At 44.3% G+C, this 17,196-nt stretch overlaps 1 protein-coding gene across 2 annotated transcripts in view; it reads right to left on the bottom strand.

Annotated features, from left to right (window-relative positions):
- Nucleotides 1-5,916: 5,916 nt before the first annotated feature.
- PIK3C2B (phosphatidylinositol-4-phosphate 3-kinase catalytic subunit type 2 beta) overlaps nt 5,917-17,196 on the bottom strand; it is a 61,883-nt gene continuing 50,603 nt past the window's right edge. For both annotated transcript variants that reach the window (XM_011373020.2, XM_011373021.2), the window contains exons 25-33: nt 16,887-17,043; nt 16,427-16,536; nt 15,335-15,536; nt 14,783-14,907; nt 13,654-13,771; nt 11,304-11,385; nt 10,793-10,899; nt 8,511-8,639; nt 5,917-7,987 (exon numbers count right to left, since the gene is read on the bottom strand). In XM_011373020.2, the coding sequence (XP_011371322.1) occupies nt 7,799-7,987; nt 8,511-8,639; nt 10,793-10,899; nt 11,304-11,385; nt 13,654-13,771; nt 14,783-14,907; nt 15,335-15,536; nt 16,427-16,536; nt 16,887-17,043 (1,219 nt within the window). In that variant the 3' untranslated portion in view covers nt 5,917-7,798. The remainder of the gene's footprint in view (nt 7,988-8,510; nt 8,640-10,792; nt 10,900-11,303; nt 11,386-13,653; nt 13,772-14,782; nt 14,908-15,334; nt 15,537-16,426; nt 16,537-16,886; nt 17,044-17,196) is intronic.

Below are 17,196 nucleotides of genomic sequence, written 5' to 3'. Positions count from 1 at the left end.
CTCTTTAATGCTTCCCAGCAGGCAACGCATTCAAATCGTATTTATATCCTGAGCCCCCAAGTACCACGGGATACAACATCCAAAGAGGGAAGCACGGACCATTATCCTTTGAAAAAATCTTGTCTCATAATTCTAGCTGCTATATTTGATTCTTTTGTGAGTTCAGTCTTAGCTCATTTCTTTATTTCTACTAAAATTTTTAACTGACACCCCTGAAGTCAAGTATATATTAGGGGGTGAGGGGATAACAGTGATGAGCACAAGGGACAGCAGAAAGAGCTTTTACCAGCCAGGAGTAGGCCAGCAGCTCCTCCTGTTCCATTGTGACTGCTCAAGGAACAGCCACTTCTTTCTAGGAAGCCAGAGGTCCTCGATTTCTATGGTTTTACTCCCTTATTATATTATCCATATCTCTGGAAATATCTCATTTTCAATTCTAAGAACTTCAGAAAGATGTATTAATAATAGGAGTTATTTTAATAATGGAAAAGAAATCCAAATATACAAATCAACTCAGAAGCCTCAGTTTCTTCCCTTGTTAAGCAAGTTTAATAATCCCCCTTTCAATGGGGGTGGTGAGGGAATTAAATTCCTAATATAGAGCCTAGCCTAGATAGAGTAGGGGCACAAACATCAGTTTATATTTGTTAGTTATCAGCTATAATTGTTTCCCACTGTCTACAGAATAAAGGCTCTATACACTCTGTCCTCCCACTATACTCTTCCAGCCTTCCCTGCAGTAACTTCCCCTTATGCATGTTATATTCTAGGAACGTTGGACTTCTTTCATGCCTTTACTCATGCTGTTTCTCAGCCAAGAAAGCCCTCATCTTTCCTGTTTTATGCCTATTCATGTTTCTAGGTCCAACTCAAATGTCAACTTTTTGAAGTCTTTGCTGCTCTTCTCAGTCAGAATTATATATTATACTCTCAGAGCATTTAACACACTACACTATATACTGCATACCTGTAAATGTTCTCTCCTGCTGGTCTTAGTTCTTTGAGTGCTGTAACCCAATATCTAGCACAGTGGTTCCCAAGATATGGTCTGGGCACCCATGGGGGGATCCCATTTTAGGACCCTTTGTGGGTCCTCTAGGTCAAAATATTTTCATAATACTAATCTATTATTTTCCTTTTTAATTCTCACTTTCTCATGAGTACAGTGAATGTGGATCTTCTAGAAGATTGAATGCAAAAGTAGCTATGAGAGTCCAGCTGTCTTTTATTAAGCCAGATAGTAAAGACATTTGGGGAAAAAATGTAAAACAATGCCACTCTTCTTGCTAAATGTTTTTGTTTTAAAAAATATTTTTTTTTAATAAAAGATGTTATTTATGTTAACATGTAATGGGTTTATTATTTTTAAATGAATAAATATTTTTCAATTCCTCAGTTTTGAGTTCTATCTAAAACAGTAACTATTGATAGATATAATCTACATAAACAAAAATTTCTTGGGGTTCTCAATAATTGTTTAAGAGTATAAAGGGGTCCTGAGACCAAAGAGTTTAGGAAACGCTGACCCAGTAAATGTTGAATAGTAGTAATACTTTAAAATAATAGCATCTTTCCTATGACCAAGCCTCTTGCATTTCACTCTCGACTTTGTCACTAACAATACATGCTCCTGAAAAAAATTTCTTAAAACTTTCCTGAATGGGTTTCCCCTTTCCTGTCTAGTCGATAAATACATAATTTTTCTTTTCCTTACTTTGACAGTGTTTTAAAGGGGGCAAAATGCAATCATAAAGTATTGGAAAGCTGTAAGTATACGTGACTTTGCCTTGTCAGTCTCAACAGGTAAATAAAGTGTGAACCAGCCTCATGTCTGCTATCAACTAGAGGGCAGAGTCAGAGTAGCCTGTACACAAAGATAACGATGTGCCACTGTGGCTGTGTACGTGCTAGTGAAGACAAGAAGTCCTTGGACTGGCAAACTGACTGGCACTTTAGCAGAAGATAATTTAAACCTCAGTTAATTATGTTTATTTTAAAAGATTTTGCTGTGCCTGAGGTAAAGGATGTATAGCTTTTGATTTCATTTTTCAGAATCAGTACCACCTCCAAAATATTATTTCCAAGCATCCCACACTCTGGATACCACCTCCTATCTTTCCAACTTCCTGCCCTGGTATCCCTTTTCAGTGACTTATCAACCACCAGAAACCTCCAAATCATTACCATTACCACCGTTTTATGATTCATCACCCTCCTTCACTTACTTCCTTATTGAATGTAAATTCCATGATCCAGCATCAAAACTACCCCCTTGTAAAGAACCTTCGTTCTCTTGCCCTTCTCCCACTCCAACATTCTTCTCTAGCAAAGTTCCAGCCCTAGTTAAACCCAACTATGCCCTTATTCTAAGCCTACGTCCTTGTAGCTAGCTAATCAGTGCTGGAGAAAAGCAACCATCTGACTGACTCACTGCATACTTGTGATCAGATATTTCATCAGTGCCAGGCACTCCTATCTGTAGTAGCTTTTCTTCTCCAACACTGAGACTGATTTATATATTTCTTTATTCATACTTCCAGCATTCCCATAAACACGTATTCTCGATTTCTAATCACACCTCATACTTTATCGAGAAAACAGATGCAATTAAACGTAAATAACTCATCTTTCCACCACCAAATCCACCAATCTACACCTGCATCTAGACTTACACGCTCTGCTTTTGATTTCATTACAAGCAAAGAAGCCTCCTCGATCCTACCTTTCCATGTCTATTTAAGGAACTCTGGGCTCCCTTATCCCCTCTAGCCTGTAACATATAATTTTCTCTCAAGCTACTAGAGCACACACATTAACATAGGTTAACATCACCTATCTTAAAAATAAAATCTCTCCCTAGACACATGCCCCTCCAAGGTTCTGCAACACTACAGCAAAATTTCTCGAGTTATCTATGCCCACATTCTCATCACCTATTCTCTCTTCAACCTATCCAATGTGGCTTTCATCCCCACCACTCATCCAAACAGCTCTTATCAAGGTCACCAAGAACATTTTGCCAAATCCAGTTCTATGACTGCTTTGGGTTGAATTGTACTCCCCTAAAAGATCATTGAAGTCCTAATTCCCTAATCACAATACCTGCAAATGTGACCTTATTTGGAAATGAGGTCTTTGCAAGGTAAGATGAGGTCATTAGGGTGGGCTCTAATTTACTACAGCTGGATCCGTATACAAAGGGGAACTATGGACATTAGACATGCATGCCCACACACAGGGAGGCCACCATACAAACATGAAGGCAGAAACTGGAATGATGCAGCTACAAGCCATGGAATGCCAGCAAACCACCAGAACCTAGGAAAGAGGCACAGAGCAGAATGTCATTCTCAGCTCTCAGAAGGAAACAACCCTGCCAATGCCTTGATCTTGGACGTCTAGCCTCCAGAACTGAGAAAAGAAACTCCTGTTGTTTAAGTCACCCAGTCTGTGGTTCTGTGTTATGGCAGCACTAGGATATTGACAATACTTTTCTTTAGGCTCCCATGACACCATTCTCTTGGTGTCATAATTTCAGCGGCTCCTCCTCCTCCTCTAAATGTTGGCCTGCATCGGAGCTCAGTCCACCCATGTCTTTTTTTCTAACCCCTCTAATCTAGGTGATCTCATCCAGTTCCATGGCATTAAATGCCATCTAAGTGCCGATGACTTCCGTGTCTGAACTCCAGACTGAGCTCTCCTTTGGGCTTCAGATTCCATTCTCATACTTCTTCACTTGGATGTCCAGAGATCTCACACTTATCATGATCAAAACAAAACTCTTAATTAAGCTCCACCAAGCCCATCTTCCCCATCCCTGTAATGTGCCCTTCACCCAGTGCCAGGGCCCCAAACTTAGGAGTCAGCCTTGACTCCTCTTTCCCTCAATTCCACATCCAATCTGTCAGCAAAACCCGTGTCAGCTCTACCTTCGAAATAGATTCAGAATTTAACTACTTTTTGCCGTCCCCGCGAGAATGTCATTTCCCTCCTAGACCATGGCGATAGCTTCCCTTCTCTTCTGCTTCCTCTCGCATCACACAGCAGCCTGAATGATCTTTGACAGTGTAAATGCAATGCTGTGGTCCCTTTCTCAAAACCTTCTAATGGTGTCCCCATCCCACTAAGAATAAAATCCGGCGCTCTAACGGACCTTAAAACTCAGCTCAAATAGTTCAAATATCTCCTCACGAAGCTCACTCTACCTACCCTGCCCCTCCCTTTTTCCACCTTGTCCCTGAGACTCTGCACTGCAATTGTGTCCTTGTCTGCCTCCCTAGCTGGACTGAGTTTGTTGACGACAGGAGCCACACCTTTGTCATCTTATAGCCACAGTACCTGGTGCCTCGCCTGACCCAGAGAAGTGTTGCTTACTGAGCAGACACCTCATACAGGTCCCAGCCACCATTATCTCCCATTTAACCTTTCAAATTCAAGTTTATCTTTGCCCCCAAGTCCCTTCATTTGTGGCACATCTGAACTCGGAGAACCCCGCCTGCTGGGCTTATTTTTCCCCCCACCTCCACCCCCACAACACCATCCCTGTTCCCCAGCTCTCTCATTCCCACTCCCTCAGGGTGGTTCAGATTTCCACCCAATTTGGCCAAGAAATTTCCCTAACTAAGACTTGCCAGATTCACGTTCTAACTTTTAAAAGGTCCACTGGGAGTTGTCCAGCACTGCAGTGACACTTCAAAACCAGTTAGAAACACAGCAGGTGACACTTACTACTATTTACTGCTGAAAATCCCTTGGAAGCCCCGCAAAATTTCCCAACATGAAATATGACTCCCACTGGAGATTTTTGAAAACTTCTGGGCAAACAGCTTGAACGAAGGTCACATTGCCTTCATTTTCCATTTGGGAAGTTCAGCTCTGGGCTATGGCTCCACTCTCATGACTTAATAGGCATATCGGAGGTTCAGTTTCCTCTCTCATAAATTGAGGTTGGTTAACTAGTACTTGGCGGTAAACTTCTTAAAGGCAGAGGATTGTCTTAATTTACCTTTCGACCCTCAGCCTGGTACCTGGTACAGGGCCCGCACACACTCAAGGACTGTCTGCTTTGTGAATGATGGCATGCTAGGTTAATGAGCACTGGTAAGCACAGCAAATGTCCGTTGACAGAATTAATGAGTCATATCTACTTTCCAGGGTAGTTGTAATGAAAAAATGACATATATTAAAACACTCTGAAAAGTAACAAATATTATATAAGCTTAAGGGATTATATTAAACATGCCTAGGTTTGGCGTTAAAGAAACATATTCAAAATAAACCAGACAGAAAAAGTTGAAAACCACATGATATCACTTATATGTGGGATATAAACCTAAAAGCAACAAATAAACAGGACAGACAGAGACTCATGGACATGGACTATAGACTAGTGGTTACCAGAGGGAGGGGTGAGGGGGTGGAGGTAGACGGGGTAAAGAGGGTCAAATATGTGGTGATAGAAAGAAATCTAACTATGGAAGGTGAACACACAGTGTGTGTGTGTGTGTGTGTGTGTGTGTGCGCGCGCGCGCGCGCGCGACTTACTCTTAAAATGTACAGCTGAAACTTATTGGATTTCATTAACCAATGCCACCATTAAATGAATGAATGAATGAATGAATGAATAAATAAAAACTTGTGTTCAAATTACAGATCCAAGGCTTATCGGCTGTGTCCTTAGGCAAATAATTTAATTTCTCTGAGCTACAGTTTCTTCATTTGTAAAATGGAGATAATAATACTCACCTGTTGTATTAAGTTGCTGTGAGACTAGATTTAGCTGGCAAATGTAAAACATCTAATGCAATACATCAGTGCATAGAAAAGTTATGATCTGTAAACAACTATTATTTTCCTCTTGTAAACCAGATGTTTTCATCTAAACATTTAAACATCAACCAATCTTGAAAATGACAGTTTTGTTTTTCTCAAATGTCGTTTATTAGAAAATACAATTCCAGAGAAAGTAGGAGATACAAGGACATCTGGGAATTGGATACAGTACACAGACCTCTTTAAACCTTTAAAGGGCATTGAGGGTCAAAATAAAATGAGCTACAGGCAGAAAGCCAGTAACGCATCTATGGTCCATTGATCTGGAGAAGTCCACCCCTGTTCCCTATTCCCCTAACCCCTCCCCACAGCAGCCAGCTTTATCCTTGGCATTTTTAATTTAAAAATTTGAACTTCCTTGCTGCCCTGTGGCCTCAATGAATGGAGCTTCTTTCTCCAGTTATGGAATGAGTCAGTAAAAGGAGGACTTTCTGATCCTTAGAGCTGGGGAGGGAGCTGAGGAGGGACAGTTCGCAGAGTATCCCCCGTTAATTCTGTCCCCCAATCACAGGGCGCATCCAGCTGATTCTGGTTTAAAATGTTAATATCAGACTCCAAGTCTCTCCCTCTTTTTTCAAAGAAGACAACCCTTTGGAGTAAAGCGCAAGAGTGATTTCAAATCCATGTGGTAGAGAATAAAGAATATTAAGAGATGAGACCCAACCTCTCCTTCCTACCTCAGCCCAGGGGAATCAATCACTACTCCAATCCAGCCTCCTCAATCCAAAGAAAACCACTAGGAAAAAAAAACAAGTTTTAACAGGACCCCATACCCCTTTCCTTTAGTTAGGGCATCCCTTTGGCTCCAGACTAAATAGGTTTATGGCCCCATAGAATGAGGGAAATTCTTATTTAAAATGTAACAGAAATGGAGTTTGAGAGAGAAGCAGCACAAGAGGAGTGGCAGGTGATGGGAAAAGCTTCCCAGGACCACCCAGTTGGCACGTGCAGCCTAGAGGCCCCTTCCCAGGGCCCAGATGCCCTCGGGTGAAAAGAAATTTAAGGGCCAAGGCAGCATTTCATCCCACCAGAGAAAAATGAAGGGAGACACCTATGGGGGAGCACCCCCAGCGTATTCACAGGGACCAGACGGCCCCCAGAAGGGCACAAGGATGGAGGGGTAGAAAGCAGTATTCAGGGCGAGTCCTAGCAAAGTAGAGGAAGATGAGAGGGAAAAGTCCCCCCGAAAGAGCAGGGGTCCCTGAATACAGGTCCTTTGCAGATCCCCATACAGAAGGCCCTTCCTTACACACATAGGTATCACGTCGCTCTCCTTTGGAGGCAAAATCAGAAAGGCCCGGCAGCACAGGCCTCAGTCCTGCACACGCAGCCCTCCCCATCCCTCCCCGATCTGACCTTGGGGAGGAGTGGGGCTCTAACTGAGGACCCACTGGGCCCCTTCCCAAATTAATTCCTATAGAAAGAAAAACAAAAACAAAAAACAAACAAACACAAACCTAGGGGAAAGTCCAATAAGAACCTTAATCATACGACAAGTCTGAATAGTCTTCCCTCTTTGCCTTCTAAGGCATATGTAAGTCCCTTCTCACAGGCTTCCTGTCCAGTTAGGACAACATTACTATTTCATTTTTTAAAAATAAAAATAAAGATATCCACCCGCCCTCCCCCAAAATGCTACTTCATACAACCCACCCCACACACCCCAAACCAGGCATTGCTCCCTTGACACAAGGTAAACTTAAAACTTTGCTGCAACCTCACAGCCTCCAAAGGGGCTGCTCATCACAACCAACCCAAATTCAGTCTGCAGAGGAGAGGATGACAGAGAGCCTCTTACTCGTCCTGCCTCCTATTATGGAGGCTCAAACCACCTGGACAGCAGGGAGGCCTGCCAAGGGCCCCACCCACCCTTTCACAAGGAAAGGACGAGTCGAGCAGGGAGAGTCCTCTCGCCCCTACCGGCTCCAACAACAGGTTGGGGTCCTCGGCCGCGGCTCTGCTGGGCTCATGAGGTCTCATGACTTCGAGATCCCAGTGCAAACCAGCCGGTCTTCTCCTGGGCCAGGTCTAGCTCCCGCAGACGGATGTGCACCTCCCCGAGGAGAATGTTCTCCCAGAATCCTTGCTCACTCAGCACACTCAGCTGCAGCTCCCGCTGCTGCAGGTCTCCCTTGGGGATCCCATCATACACCAGCTGCAAATGCAGAGATTAGGCAGAGGGAAGTAGTGAGAGAGAAAACTTGGAGAATCCAGAGGGAACATGGAAGAGGGAAATGCTTAAGTCTGTAGTGGCTTGGTCTGCTGAGGCTGAGACCACTGCATCTCCCCAACCAGAGTCCAAGGAAATAGAGAAGGCACACAGACCCCAAGGGAAGTGTTAAAGAATTCCGTTCTTTGCTCAGAGTTCTAGACATAATGAATCTACTGCTCATGAGCAGCAAAGAGTCAAGAGGCTCCTCCTCCCCATGGGACAGGGCCCAGGCCATGCCCCGGCTATGGAACCCCAATCCTGAGGGTTCGCAAACTTTCCATGTAAAGGGCCAGGTAGGAAGCATGGCTTTCCAGGCCATCTAGTCTAGTCTATGTCACAACTTCTCAATCCTGCCACTACAACATGAGGGGAGCTACACATGACACTTAAACAAATAGGTGTGGCCGCAATCCAATACAACTTTAGTTACAAACCCCTGCCCTACCCCAGGACCTTCCCCACACACCATCTCATTGTAGGTGGGGTTGCAGGTTTTCCGGGCCACTTTGGTTTTCTTCTTAGTGGTTTTCTGAGGGTCAGGAAGGAGGTAAATCTTCACATAGGGGTCAGGATCATTTCCATCCTGGAGCAGTTGCTACAAAGGGAATAAAAAACAAAACAAAAAAAGATGAAGATTCTTACATCTGTCTCTTCATCACCATTCCTGTGATCACACTCTGATCCAGACTCTCATCTCTCCCACACCTGGCTTTTTGTAATGCATAGTAATTTATTTGACTGCTTCCCAGATCACTCTATTCTGACAGAAATATCTACCATGATGTTAGATGTCCTAAAAAATCAATCAGATTGCCTATTACATACGGTTTATACTTTTTATACAAATGCTCAGGGAATGCCACACTTGGCCTGTTTTGAATGAACTATCATGTCTCCAGATATCCCTCTGCCTTGCCCAGTGTCTTTGTCTATTTTGTTTTTTGATCCAGGTAACCCCCTAAGAGATGGAGAAATGAGTCAGAGAGATTAAGTTGCTTGCTCAAGGTCAGCCAATTAGTGATCCACCCAGCCTAATCCTTTTAAATCTTAAATTAGATCTTTTGCCAGTGGACCTCAAGAAGATTCCCTTGATGTGAACCTCAAGAAGGAACTTATCTGCTGAGATGGACTCCTCATGGTCAACAGAGGCCAAAATTTTGATTAGTAAGAGCCTAATGGCCATTTGCTGACAGGGGCCGCTCACGTACTTTGTACACCGGAAAGAACCTCAGAATGAACTCTCAGCTTCCCGCACTATGCCCTGCTCATTTATGCAGGCTGAGTCAATTATTATAAAAGTTCTTGGTTTGTCTTTTTGACCAGTAGACTAAGACCTGCCCTACCTAGTCAGAACTGCTCCATAATGACCAATCAGAACTGAACAATTTGAAAATCTCATTTGCATAAAATTTGGAACTTGGGCAGAAACTTACTCTATAAGATAGCCTCCCTTTTGTCTCGGCGGAACACAATTTAGATTGCTACTTGAATCTGTCTCTCCCAGGAGGCAGCTCTTTTTGCTCAAATAAATGCTTTTAAAATCTTTATTACAGTCTAAAATTAATTTTGGTTTACATGCCTCTGCTCAAAAACCCTCCAATGGTTCCCATCTCACTCAGGGTAAAAGCTGGTCCTGACAGTGGGACCCAGGATCTAGTCTGTTGTGTTCTCGCCAACCTCATCATTCCCTACTCTCCTCTTCATTTCAAAGGCTTCAGCCACAAGGCATCTTGCAGTGCCCCATGCATCTCAAGCAGACTCCCCAGCTTTTGGACTTTACTTCCTCTGCCTGAAACAGATCGCCCTCACTTCCTTCCATCTTTGCTCAAATACCTCCTCATCAATGAGGGCTTGCCTGAGCACTCTATGCAAAACTGCCATCACCCACATTCCACCCCTGTACTTCTTCTCTGCTTTATTTCTCGCTAGAGCACCTGCCATATATTTGTCTATCTGCCTCTTCCTACAGGAATGTAAGCTCCCTGAGGGCAAGGATTTTGTTTTGTGTATCCTGTACCCAGAGCTAATGTAGCAGTGCCTGGCTCATAATGGGCACCTGATGAACATTTATTGAATGAATGAATGAGTGAATGAATGAATGACGTTCTAAGACTGCAACCCAGGTTTCTCTGATTCCAAAGCCCATGCTCGTTCTGCCACATACCAAAGCCCTAATGTACAAAAGTCCGCCACATTGCAGGTGTTCAATAAAAGTTCCTTTCCCTTTCCACTCACAATGTCCTTAGAACCATATCAAAACTTTTACTAACTATGTACTGCCTTCATTATGCTGAAAGGATGTCACGTGGCTGCCTTACCTCTGTAACAAAGTAATAAGTCCCCTGGGCGTCTCCCTTATTATAATCACCATAATAACCTAATATTAATACCAGGAACTATATATAGTAAATGCTCTACATGTATTATCTCATTTAATGCCCATAACAACTCTGTGAGGTTAATGATGATAACATTATCTTCATTTTAATGAGGCTCAGAGTAATTAGGCTACTTGCCAAAGAGCACAGGTTGTAAGAAGCTGTGTCTAGTATTGTGTCAAACCCTAGGCCTGGCATACTAGTAGACCCCCTGGTGGGTACTCAGGAACCTTGTGGTTACTCTCATGAGTAGACCCCCTGGTGGGTACTCAGGAACCTTGTGGTTACTCTCTGCGGGGCAGAGAAGGTCAGGCCAGTTAGAAAAGTAGCAGAAGATGAAGAACCAGATGAGGACTGTTCAGGCACTTACCAAGCCTCGAATATGCATCACCATGATGAAGAGCTTATTGTTTTTGTAGGAGATGGACAGCTTCACCTCCCCTCCCACTTTCCCGACAGGCCGGGCCCATGAGCCATCTGTAGGGACAAAGGAAACTAAGTAGGGTCATGAAGCCAGCCCTATACCCTTCTGGTATCAGGCAGATGTTTGTTTCATCTGACTTCCCCCTCTCCCACCAGCATCTCCATGTTGGGTTCCTGATACCCACTGAGGAATCTGCCCAAGGGCATCTGTGAACACAGTTTAGGTGGGGATGGGATGGGTCTATGCAATCTGCGTAATCACCAACTGAATATTGAGTCCCTGGGGAACCTGTGCAAGGAGCTATGGACCCCACAGCTTGAGTGGGAAACCAGATTCTCTAGCCACTAAGGAAAGACAAGTCAAGAAAAGAGAACTGGGAAGAGATGGGGGCAGCAGCAATTATCCTCGGGAATGGTTCAGAGGGGTTGACAGAAATGTCGCAGAGAAGGTACTGTACCTGAGGACTTGGGAGCTGGGCTGGTGCCCACAGCCTTCTCATCTCGGGGCAGGGGGTGGAAGAAAGTATACACCAAATCACACTGGAATTAGAATCAGAAAACAGGGTCGTTCTTCAATAAGGCAATGGCCCAATAAGAAAAGGAAAGGGACTGCTCCAGATTAAAAGACTTATGAAATATAACAACCAAATGTCTTTGGGTTATGGCTTAAACAAACCAACTGTAAAAAAAATTTGGGTGATGAGAAGGAAATTTTGAATATGGGCTATGTATTGGATGATATAATGACACTGTAGTTATGTAAGAATATGTCCTTACATTTTAGAGAGGCATAGTGGGTATCTAGGCGTAGAATGTCATATTTGTGATGTACTTTAAAATACTTCACACAAAAATAGATGAAGCAAATATGTCAAAATATTTAGACAATGGATATATATAGGCACTGATATTGTTACTCTACTTTTTTGTATGTTTGAAAGTTTTCATAATGAAAAGTTTAAAAAGAAAAAAACAAATGAAACTGGTCACTTCAGGTCAAAAGCAGTCAGTTCTTTCTTACCACTCCCTCCCTTATGGACACACACACCCTCCTCATGGACAAAGGCCATGAATCCTACTCTGGAGAATGTTTCCTAAATAACTAGGGAAAACAGAAACAAAAACTAAAGTATGTGAAAATATTTATTCTAGTATTAATAGTGGGGGAACAAAAGAGCATAATCTAAATATCTTTTAAGAAGCAAATGGTTATGGAGATTATGGTATTGCAAGTCAATGTATTAATTTGGCACAGATATTTAAAGTCAATGCTTACTATAAATGCTGAGTGAAAAAAAAACAAGATATAGAATTACATTTAAGCTACGACTACTATAAACTGTAAGTCACATTTGCATATGGAGAAATAGGAAGGAAAGATGGAAATGGGGCTGGATGATTTATTAGAGTGATGGGACTCCTGATTCTTATATTTGTTTTTATACCCAATATAATATCAAATTGTAATATCATTTGTTTAAAAAAAAAAAACTAGGTGGTGATAAGAAAAATAAATAGCAGGTCCAAGGACAATACACTAAGACTCAATTGCATTTTCAGCCCCTCCCAGGAACGTGACCTTAAACCAATCAGTATGGAATTTCCTGATCAACACTAACTAGTTAGGCAACCTGCCAAGACCCCAGCAGCCCTTCCCAAGAAGGTACCTTTACCTGAAACAATCCATTCTTTTCCTTTTCTAATAACTTTATCCCACCCAGTTTCTGCCTAGAAAAATTTTCAATTCTGTACAACTCAAAGCACCTCTCTCTTTAGATGGGATGCTGCCAGATTCATGAATTTACTTGAATGCTTATTCATTAATAGTGGATCTGTAACCCAATCTACACAGGTAGCCTAGCAGGTAACATAGTAACCCTTATTTAGGGTTTATAATTTTGCCTCCATTAACTTGTAACCTCACTTAGATCATTCTAAAATTTATAAGGTTTGTGTAATGTTATCTTGTAATTTGCTGAGTTTCACAGAAAGACCAAGACTTAGTCAGAAGTTTACCCATACCTACGGCAACTCCTGACACTGAAGATTGCTAGAACTGTTTATTCAGGAACAAGCCCAGGATGTTTTGAAGGACCAGGGGGTGAATCAGCTAAAACCACTTGAGACCAGCTGGAGTGGCCAGAAGGACCCACCAGTGACCTCATGAACTTTCCTCATTATACTCTCATTATAATGCTAATATCTCCACCCAGGTGCGGAGATTTTTCGCCATTTTTGAACCTGCGATGTACATATACCCAGGTTTCCTGAGTGCACACGCAGCAGAACATCCCTGGCCTATACATGTAATGACGATGTCTATCATGATCTCCCCTAATAAAGATGAATGAGATGCTTTGTTTGAGAACACACTGCTCTAAGAACGATCCCTGGTGTGTCCTTGCTGGCTGGCTAGCAATAAAGTACCTTGTCAAAATCGTTTCGGAGTTGACTTTTGGCTGGCAACTACTGGGCACTTGGACCCAGTTCGGTCTGGTAGCAGATAAATACACTCAACCTGCTCAAAAAGCTCCTTTTCCTAAGAAACGCATTCCTTCCTCACGGTCTGGTCTCCCCAGGCCCACTGGGATCGCATCCAACACCTATGTTCGTGCCCAGCTGCATCCGTTTCATTGGGTTTCTGCTCATCCCAGAGGATGAGCACAACCCCTGTCCCCACCCCACCCTCCAGCAGTCAGATGCAGAAGAGGGCAGTGCCCTCCATGATTGCCAGCAAGATCCCCACCTTCTGCAGCATCCCACACACCGGTGCCTGGAACGGCCAGGACTAGGGCACAGCCCACCCACCTCGGCCACCTCCGGGGCGGAGTGGATCAAGTGCCAGATGTAGCGGTTTAACTCCTCCCGCCTTCGCTCGGCCCCCGCCTCTCCCCTGGGGCGGCCGATCACAAAGCGACTGGGGAAGCTAGGGTGGCAGGTGGGCAGTGGGGAAAAGATGAGAAAAGAAAGTTAAGAGGCAACAGGTTTTTGTCATTTTTCATTTGCATTTTCAGTCACCTGACCCATGTTTCTCACCAGCCTCCCTTCCCAGGGACCCTCCGCCCACCCGCTCCATTCCCCTCACGGCTCCCCCATCAGTGCCAAGGACCCCAGACAAGGAAACCAAACTGTTGGGGAGAGTCCTATGGGTCCCCAGAAGTGCCTCAGGGGCTTCTGAGCCCCCAGTTTTCCTTATTAAGGTAAAAATCATTTGAAAAATCATTTTTAAAAAATTTGTGATGAAATACACTTAACAAAATTTACTACCTTAACCATTTTTAATACAGTTCGGTGGCATTAAGTACATTCACGTTGTTGTGAAATCATCACTACTATCTCCAGAACCCTTTTCTTGCAAAACAAAGTCTACACATTAAACAATTCATCTCCCCCTCCCCCACCCCGGGAAACCACCATTCTACTTTTTGTCTGTATGACTTTTATGCTCTAAGTACTTAACAGAAGAGGAATATACAGTATGCATCTTTTTGCGACTGGCTTATTTCACTTAGCATAATGTCCTCACGGTTCATCCATGTTGTAGCATGTAACAGGATATCCTTCCTTTTTAAGGCTGAATATTCCATTGTATGTATATGCTGCCTTTTGTTTACCTATTCGAAAAATACTTCTACTGTTTAAAAAATTAGAAACTTTGAAACATCTTCAGATTTAGTAAATCCTCTGCCAGTTTGCTCTCCTTCTGGCAGGTGGGCCCCAGTTTATTTTCAAGGCCAGAGTAAAACCTCTTGAGAGCATCAGGAGAGCTTGGCCAGCAGGGGGAGCACTTGTTAACAAACTCATTACCAGGTGGAGAAAACCAAGCACCTGCTGTTGATCTTCAAAAGAACAGCTTCTCACTCCTGCGGTCCTGCCCAGCCCCCACCCATCCTCCCTCCCCAGTATCCCTCCAGCAGAGGGTAATGGGGGCAGCTACCTGGGCAAGAGGGAAGAAGGGAAGAGCAGCCGCAGCTTAGCGTGTAACTCCTGGAACTCCTCAAACGTCCGCTGAATGTAAGTGGCCTCATGAGCATTCTCTCGCATCACCTTTACCACATAAATCTGCAAAGGTTCAAGTCTTAGAGAACCCCGCCAAGCCCTCTGCACCCAGTGAAGTGGGTAGGTAGGGAAACTGAAGGGTATGGGGGAATGGGGGATGGGGGCGGAGATACGCTTTCCAGAAGGAAGAGGGCAAAAGTATCTCCAACAGAGATGCAGATGATATATATATGTACATTTGCAGGAATCTAAAAGCAAAGATTTCCTGCACACGTTTCACAAAACCCTGACTCAGAGGGCATAACCATCCCACTCGGCTCCCTGATTCCAGGCAGGCCACTTGGGCAAGGGAGAGGGAAATGGTCTGTGACTGCTCTGAGCATGGGATGCCAGCCCGCTCCAGTGCTCGCTGTGTGGGTGTGAAGAAACTGAACAGAGGAAGCTGGGAGCAGTGGGGAGCGAGAGAGGGTCCACTGGAGAAAACGCTTACGTAGCCCTTGTTGGGGTGGAAGACCTTCTCCTGGCGGCAGAGAAAGACATCACTGAGGCGGCCAGAGCGCTGGAGGGTGTGTGTGCGAGGGGCGAAGGAAAGGGTCAGCCGGTCATCTGAGCCCGTGAACTTCATCTGAGCCAGGTTATGAATGAAAAAATTAAGCTTCGTGGCTACACTGCCCAGGCTGGACTCAATCAACCTGTTGGTGCAAGAGGATGGGAAGAGAAGGATGTCACCACAGACACAAGTCCCCACTGCCTGAACAGAGCTACCTCAAGGAATACCCCTTGACACCTGAGACTAACACTTAGCTCAGATCAAATCATTTTCCCTGTGTGATATCCCCAGAGCGCATGACCGGCACCCAGTTCCCTACATGCAATTTATTCATGTGAAGCCGGGAGTCTCATCTCTCCTTGCTGCCCATCTAAGCCAAAGACAGTTAAGCTGAGGTACGAAGGAATTAGGGATTCTGCCTATGGTCACCATGTAAATATCTGCATATTGTTGTCGAACTGAATTTCAAGGTTCAGTATCATGGAACCTCACCAAGCACTGTTCGACCTAGAAATTTCAGTTCAAAAGGAAAGGTTCTGTGATAGACCAACAGAAAAAATTTAGTGTGCTAAGCTCCAAAAAGAGTACATAATTAAATGGAGATATCAGCTGCAGATATTACTACACAGATACCTCCCTGCTTTCATACACAGTGTGCCTAAAATCGTCGTCAAATATGGGGAAGTGGAACTATGGAAGGAAGGTTCTGATCCAGAGCTAAAAACTACTACGAATCCGTATTTGCCCCATAAACAAAGTCTTTGACCAAGACCTGGTGAGAATGCGAGTAAGAACAGACTGCAACACCTCTGTAAACAAAGACTGACACCAAAGCACAGATGTGAAACTGAATCTGACAGAGGTGAAGTGAATTACCTAAGTCAGAGGCAAAGCAGGACAGCAGACCCACACTGTGAACTCTCGGCTCTGCGACCTGAGCTAAGCCCTTCCCGTTTCCCTAGTCCCGCTCCTCCCAAGCAGGCAGCCTGGAAATTACTCAGTGTGGGCAGCACAGTGTGTGTAGCATGTTACCTAGTAAAGTAGGTAGTGGCATTGGCCTCTGTGTCCTGAGGCCTCAGGGCATCATACACATACTTGAGGTCCTCCAGGTCTGAGAGCTCAGGGATCCCACAGGACAACATCTAGGAAGAGAGCAAAGGCAGAGAGAGGGAGCCTGTAACAACCAGGAATTCTTGCTTCTTCCCCACCACAAGGCAAGCTTTCCTACAAATAGGCTCCCTAACCCTTCTAGACAGTGATAGATAGATGCTGTGGGCAGTGGCTAGAGGGCCACAGGAGTGGTGGGGCTAAAGCAGGAAGTCGGACACCTGCACGGACACCACTGTGCCTGTAATCTAGGTAATCTAGGCCCTGGCTTTATCTAGAGCTCAGAGAGGTAGGGCTTCAGGAATCCTTTGAAGCAAGACAGGGGAGTCTGACAGATGGTGCCAGATGAAAAGACGGAGGGTTCAGAAAGGGGCGAACTCCTCACCAAGCCCAGAAGGTTGAGGAAGAGGTGGGTGTGCTTGCGAATGAGGTTGTAGGCTTGGCAGCAGAGGTCAACAAAATCATGGAAGCGGCTGGAAGGCTTGTCACCCCCGTTGATGACATACGCCATGTCCGAGGTGAAGACAAAGGGGGCACGGTCCCTGGGCCAAGGGGAACATACAGGAAGAAGGTCAACGTGGAGGAGGAAGCCCACTCTGAGGATCATCAGGGGATGATTCCCCTCACCCCTCATCACCTGTGCAAACCTGGATAGATAGGGCTCTCTAACTTTTTTCTTTTTCTTTTCCTATCTT

This window comes from Pteropus vampyrus, unplaced genomic scaffold (assembly GCF_000151845.1).
Source record: "Pteropus vampyrus isolate Shadow unplaced genomic scaffold, Pvam_2.0 Scaffold217, whole genome shotgun sequence".
In the NCBI taxonomy this organism is placed as follows: Eukaryota; Metazoa; Chordata; class Mammalia; order Chiroptera; family Pteropodidae; genus Pteropus; species Pteropus vampyrus.
Note: the sequence above shows the minus strand (reverse complement) of the source record. Positions and strands in the feature narration are given on the sequence as shown.